Source organism: Tarenaya hassleriana, unplaced genomic scaffold (assembly GCF_000463585.1).
Source record: "Tarenaya hassleriana unplaced genomic scaffold, ASM46358v1 Cleome86, whole genome shotgun sequence".
Lineage (NCBI taxonomy): Eukaryota > Viridiplantae > Streptophyta > Magnoliopsida > Brassicales > Cleomaceae > Tarenaya > Tarenaya hassleriana.
Window position 1 is genome coordinate 130976 of NW_010971018.1, and position 7131 is coordinate 138106.

General features: G+C 42.7%; 1 protein-coding gene across 1 annotated transcript; it reads right to left on the reverse strand.

Annotated features, from left to right (window-relative positions):
• Positions 1-4741: 4741 nt before the first annotated feature.
• LOC104803399 (allene oxide synthase, chloroplastic) lies at positions 4742-6815 on the reverse strand. The gene has a single exon (XM_010527331.2). The coding sequence runs from the start codon at positions 6472-6474 to the stop codon at positions 4882-4884; it is 1593 nt and encodes a 530-aa protein (XP_010525633.1). The 5' UTR covers positions 6475-6815; the 3' UTR covers positions 4742-4881.
• Positions 6816-7131: the final 316 nt, after the last annotated feature.

Below are 7131 nucleotides of genomic sequence, written 5' to 3' on the forward strand. Positions count from 1 at the left end.
GGGAAAGAGGACCAAATCAGAAAAGGATGAAGAAGCGACCTCGGACGAATCAGGGGAGAGAACTCTTCCTCAAGATTCAAGGTATGAGAAAAGCAGGAAAGTACGAAATCTCATCTTTCTATGTTTAACTGATCAAATCATGAGAAAGATGAAGAATGAGATTACTGCTTCTGGAATATGGAAAGCTCTTGAAAAAGAGTACGTGAATAAGTCCATGCCCAACAAAATGTACCTAAAGCAGAAGTTGTTCAGCTATAAGATGGATGACAGTAAACCCATGGAAGATAACCTAGACAACTTCAGGAAGCTTGTGACTGATCTTGGAAATCTTCAGGTGGAGATTTCGGAAGAAGATCAGATCATGTATTTGTTGAATTCTTTACCAGAAAGGTATGAACACCTGAGGGATACCCTGAAGTATTCAAGGAAAGAAGATATCTCTATGGATGAAGTAACATCTGCAATCATCACTAAGGAGCTAGAATACAAGTCGAAAACCAAGGTACAAACAGGGGAAGGACTCATGGTCAAAGGAAAACCAGGAAAAAAGGACCCTAAAACGCAAAAAGGAAAGAACTTCAAAGGAAAACCGAAAGAGAAAACTGAGAAATCAGAAACTGGTTGCTGGTTCTGTGGAAAGGAGGGTCATTTTAAGCGTGACTGTAGAAATAAGAAGAAATGGATGGAACAAAATGCAAAGAAAGCAGGGGAAGCAGCCAACGTAACAGGAAAGGAGTTTGAAACTGAAGTTTTGACAGTATCCGAACAAGGTCCCGAAGATCAATGGATAATGGACTCAGGTTACACGTTTCACATGTCCCCACATAAGGAATGGTTTCTCAAGCTGGAGGAACAAAAAGGAGGCAAAGTACTCATGGGAAACAATGGGTCTTGCGAAGTGAGAGGAATAGGTGAAATAAAGTTACGTCTAAACGACGGAAACATAAAGATTCTGAGTCAGGTAAGGTTTGTGCCTGATCTGAAGAGAAATTTAATATCTCTTGGGTCACTAGACAAGCTAGGGATGCATTATGGATCACGAAACGGAACACTTGAAGTGTTCAAGAAATCTCAAAAGGTCATGACAGGAAAACTTGAAGGAGGACTCTATGTATTACAAGGAGAGACTGTTGTAGCAGAAACACAAGTTGCAACAAGCTCGAAAGAAACAGAGTTATGGCATCTGAGACTAGGACATATGAGCAACAAAGGATTGCAAATCATGTCACAAAGAGGTCTTCTAGGAAAGGCAAAACTCACAGAAATGGAGTTCTGCGAGAGTTGTGTAATGGGAAAATCACACAAACTGGCTTTTCCAAAAGGAAAACACGTGTCTGAACAGATTCTCGATTATAAACATTCGGACCTTTGGGGCTCGTCAAATGTATGTCCATCTCTTGGAAATGCGCAATATCTGATATCGTTTATAGATGATCACTCAAGGAAGCTATGGGTCTACTTACTGAAAACAAACAAAAGATGAAGCATTCACCAAGTTTTCAGAATGGAAAACAATGGTGGAAACTCAAACAGGAAGGAGAGTAAAGCACTTATGAACGGATAATGGATTGGAGTATTGTAATCAACAGTTCGATCAGCTTTGCAGAGAAAGTGGCATTAAATGACACAGAACTTGCACTTACACTCCACAACAGATTGGAGTGGCTGAGAGAATGAACAGAACATTGATGAATAAGGTAAGAAGTATGCTGTCAGATTCAGGATTAGGACAGGAGTTTTGGGGGGAAGCAGCAACAACAGCTGCTCATCTGATAAATCTGTCACCTTCAAGAGCCATGGAATTCAAGATACCAGAAGAAGTGTGGTATGGAAGAGAACCATCCCTGAAAGAACTAAGAAGATTTGGCTGTATCACCTATGTTCACACAAACCAGGGTAAACTACAACCGAGAGCTAAAAAGGGGATATTTGTGGGCTACCCTCAAGGAACAAAGGGGTATAGGATCTGACTTTTGGAAGAAAAGAAATTACAAGTAAGTAGAGATGTAAAATTCAGAGAAGATCAGACGATCAAAGACATTCAGAAGCTAGAAAAACAAGATCATGAGGAAAATACTCCTCCGAAAGAGCAGGCAAGGTTTGGAATAACGAACATACCAGAAGAAATAGAAGTAGAAGAACAAGGTACAGAGTTCTCTGATCAAGGTGGAGCTAGAGAGGAGCAGATAGAGGAATGGTCTGAGCCAGGTGGAGATGATAATGGTCTAGAACCAGGAGCGGGAAATGAGCAAGTTACAATAAGCACAACAACAAGAGATCTCCAAGACTACATGTTAGCAAGAGACCGAGAAAGAAGAGTGATTAAACCTCCTGAGAGGTTTAGGGATGAAGATACTGTAGCCTTTGCGTTATCTGCAGCAAATGAAATTGAAACAGATGAACCAAAAACATATGCTCAAGCACTACAGACAAGAGATCGAGATAAATGGGTACATGCAATGAGAGAGGAGATGCAATCACTACAGAAGAACAAAACATGGATGTTGGTTAATAAACCAGATAACCAGAAGATCATAGGAAGCAAATGGGTATTCAAGAGGAAGCCTGGAATACCTGGAGTGGAGGAACCTCGCTTCAAAGCAAGGCTCATCGCTAAAGGGTATTCTCAAGTAGAAGGAATAGATTACAATGAAATATATTCACCAGTGGTTAAACACGTATCTATAAGGCTTCTACTGTCATTGGTAGCATCAAGAAACCTTGAACTCGAGCAACTTGACGTTAAAACAGCTTTCTTGCACGGTGATCTAGAGGAGCAAATCTACATGAAGCAACCTGAGGGATTCGAAATACAGGGAAGAATGGAGAAAGTATGTCTGCTACGGAAATCACTCTATGGGTTGAAACAGTCACCGCGACAATGGAACTTGAAATTCGACAGTTTTATAATTCAACAGGGTTTTACACGCAGTAAACACGATCTCTGTGTGTACTTCAAGGAAATCAAGAAAGGGTCTTGCATATACTTGTTGATATATGTTGATCGCTGCAGAAAGCAAGGGAGAGATACAGAAAATAAAGGACATGCTGGGAACTCAGTTCGAAAGGAAGGATTTAGGAGAAGCAAAACGCATCCTGGGAATGGACATAGAAAGAGACAGAAAACACGAGACGATAACTCTCTCACAGAGAGACTATCTACAGAAAGTGCTAAACACATATGGAATGTCAGAAGCAAGGACAATCAATACACCTATGGAAGCACATTTCAAACTGAAGAACACTCAGGAAGGAGAGGAAACTCTAAACCTGGACTCAAATCCATATCTAAGCGCTGTAGGGAGCCTAATGTATGCTATGATAGGCTCAAGACCTGATTTAGCCTACAGTGTGGGATTAGTGAGCAGATTTATGAGTAGACCGAATATGGAACACTAGTTGGCCGTAAAATGGGTGATGAGGTACATCAAAGGAACTCTGGGACGGAAACTGGTATATGGAAAATCAGGGGACTTCAGTGTTACAGGTTATAGCGATTCGGACTTCGCCTCGGATCTAGATAGACGGAGATCAATCACAGGATACGTGTTTACAGTGGGTGGAAATGTGGTTAGCTGGAGATCTACATTACAACATGTGGTAGCTTTGTCAACCACTGAAGCTGAATATATGGCTTTGGCAGAAACCTTTAAGGAAGCTCTTTGGCTTAAAGGGCTGATTCAGGAGCTTAGGATAGAGCAAGGGAAGGTAAAGGTATTATGTGACTCGCACAGTGCTATATGTCTGGCTAAGAACAGCATACATCATGAAAGGACAAAACACATTGATGTGAGACTGCATTTCCTCAGAGATATAGTAGCAGAGGATAAGGTTCAGGTTTTGAAGATAAAATCCGAAATAAACCCAGCAGATATCTTCACTAAACCTATACCAGTCAGTAAGTTCAACACAGCGTTGAGCTTGCTGCGAATATCTGAGTAATAACTCAGGCATACGAGGGAGCAGAGGGAATTCACAGAGGATTCTTTCTTTTGGACAGGCAAGGTGGAGTTTGTTGAAGTTCTGCCTGATAAACGAAAGACTCTGCGATAAGCGGAAGGTTTCGGTTTTGGAATCTGAAATAAACCGAGTTGATTGAGAGATTCAATTGGAAAACTAAATCGGGTCAGTACACAGTGTTTCATCGTGCTACTAACGACAAGATCAATATGGCGTAGTTTTTGAGAAGAAGAAGACCATTTTAATGTCTCCTATATAATCAGAGGGTTTAGTGGGTCGTCTTCCTCAGATCGAATTCTTCATTCAAAGGGGTCTTGGGGTTGGTTTCTTTTCTGGGAAAATTCTTCGTCGAAACTCTCGATTATCTTGTGAGATTCCGATCGAGTTGTAACCTCAAAATCACTATAGTGAATTGCCGAAACTCCCTCGGCCGAGACGTAGGATTCACACTGAATCCGAACTCGTAAAATCTGTCTGTGTCCCTCAAGCCATTCTTGTTTTTCGCACGTCCACAGTTCACCAAGATTTCTAGGGTTCGAGAGTCACAGAAAGTACAGTGTTTTGACCAAATTTACGAAGTCATGTCTATTAATGTAATGATTGAATGAATATAATTTACTTTTAATTTACTATTATTGAGGACACGTGTCGAACCCATATACAACAAAGTGTACTTTATATATATATATATATATAATAGTATATAATATAATATAATATATATATATATATATATATATATGATGATTTTGATTTGTATTGTGTTTTGTTTTATTTGTATTACTTTAAAAGCGTCGAACAGACTATAAATTATCTGGAAACATATAGATTTTTCAATTTCGGCCCGTAATAAAAGCCCAAGCCCACCCTCAGATCCAGACACGGGAAAGCTAATACTAATTTCCGATTTTACCCTCGCCCTCAAAAACTCGCCTTCCTCAACGAAGTCACAGTAATGGAGTTCCCGATTGCCGACGAGCCGACCTCGATGTCGAACGAATCGTATCGCCGGAAAAACTCGATAAGAAACAACCTCGCTACCAGAACCACGAAATCCTTCCCGGCGCACTGCTTGTTCTCCGCCGTCGCCGCCTCCGTCTCCGGCCCGTTCGACCACACCACGTGCCTCAGCAGCCTCTCCCCTTCCGGTCCAACGAACCTCTCCGGTACGAACTCCTCCGCTCGATCGAAGATCCTCGGGTCCTTCGTCGCAAACGGCTGGTACCCGAACAGCATCTCGCCGGCGCGTACCCTGAACGCGCCGTCGTGGCTCTCGACCACCAGATCTCGCTTCGCTCGTCCGTACTGCGCCGACACCGGCGGCTCGATGCGTAGACACTCGTAGACGACGGATTTGGTGAGTTCCATACGCTCGATCATCGCCATTGTCAGATCTCCGCCGTTGGATGCGATCTCGGATCTGATTTCGGAGGCTAATCGGGTCTGGAGCCGGGTCCCGGCGCGTCCGATCTGTTTCATGAGGTTGGAGAAGAGTATTTTCATCCCTCCCCAGGTGTTGAAGCATGTGGCGAAGAGGAGGTTGTGGATTGCTTCGTCTCGCGAGATCCCCAACTTCTCCGCCTCCGCGAGGATTTCGCCGGAGTATTGGGCGAAGAAGTCGTAGAGTCTCTGGTAATCGGACTTGACGAGCGACGGAGGGAGACGGAACGAGTGGAGGAGTGAATCTTCTAGAAGCTTCGGAAGACCGATCGACAACAGTGGATGGAGATTGAAGAAGACCCACTTCGAGATCAGACCCGGTGCGTCGACTCCGAGACTCGTCTCCTTTGGATTCTTCCCGTACATCGCTCGTGCGAGGAACTCGAAAGCAGCTGTCTCTCCGGTGCCGGAGAAGTCCGCCTTGCCCTTTCCGGCGAGTTCTTTCTCCAGTTCGTCGAAGAGGTTCGAGTAAGTCGCACGAAACTCGGGGAAAATCCTATGACGAGACGATTTCAGGACGAAGAAGATCAAGTTCTTGAGCATGGCGTGCTTCGGCTCCGACGGGTCGAGATACGACAGAACTCTGTAGCCTCCGGTGAGTTCTGTCGACGGCATGTAAGTTCCGGTGAACAGATTCTTCTTCTCGACTTTGTCCGTATCGAACAAGACAGGGAAGCTTTTGCCGTCCAGCAACGCCACGACGTTTGGGTTTTCCGCGATGAAACTCCCTGGCGGCATATTGACCCGAAACACCGTGGAGTTGTGCTTCCGCATTCGAGATTTGAAGAATTCCTCGGCCCCTTGGTTGTAGAAGTAATCCAACCGGTCCTTGATCGGTCCGAAGATCGGCAAACCGTAATCTCCGGGCACTTCCCGGATCCGGGTCGGCTCGGGTTTCGATCCGGGTTGATTCGTCACCACGAGATCTGTTGACTGTGAAACCGAGGCGGTGATTAAACGGGTCTTCGAGACTCGGATCGCCGGGGATCTCGCCGGCGGCGAGGCTTTCGCGGTGGAGGATTTGCGGTGTGGGTGTAGTGAAATCGAGAGATGACAAGAAACAGAGGAAGCCATGTTTATTTTTTTCGATTTCGATTAAAGATTCTTGATTTGGGTGCAGAATCGGAGGAGACGATGATCTGAATTTATAATGGTTGAACAAAGAATCAATGACCGAGTTTTCCATTCTCCGACCAAGCGGGCAGTCATTATGGTTGGTGAGAGAGTTGACTACGGAGTCGCAGCCGCTATTTGGAAACTCATTTAAGTAAATCACACGTGCTTTTATTATTCTGCAACGTGGGCGCATTATATTATTAGGGACACTCCCATGATACTTGTCTCGTCTCCTGTCATGTAAAATGCTTTTTCGCTTTCATGTAACGTTTGATAAACCTTATATATAAATAAAAACCTTAAAATAATTTAGTGTCGCCTTGTCAATATCCTACATCAATGTTTTTTTTTTTAAATTTTGATTGGTTATAAAGAAATTATTATAGAATTAAAGTTGAAGTTTTGAGAATAAGGAAATGAATAATTCAAAATGAAATGATAAGAATAAAATTAGAAATCATTAAAATAGGAAAATGAGTAATTAAATTGAAATGGTAAGGAAATTTTAATAGCATATAGTTATTTTTAATAAATTTACTGTTATTATAAATTAGATTTTTTTATATATAAAATAGCAATAGATAAACTCAAAAATATAATTATAAAGAAATTATG

What these genes read in the sequence shown, in the direction of transcription:
- LOC104803399 (XM_010527331.2), bottom strand. Translation starts at nt 6,474, where the DNA reads ATGGCTTCCTCTGTTTCTTGTCATCTCTCGATTTCACTACACCCACAC.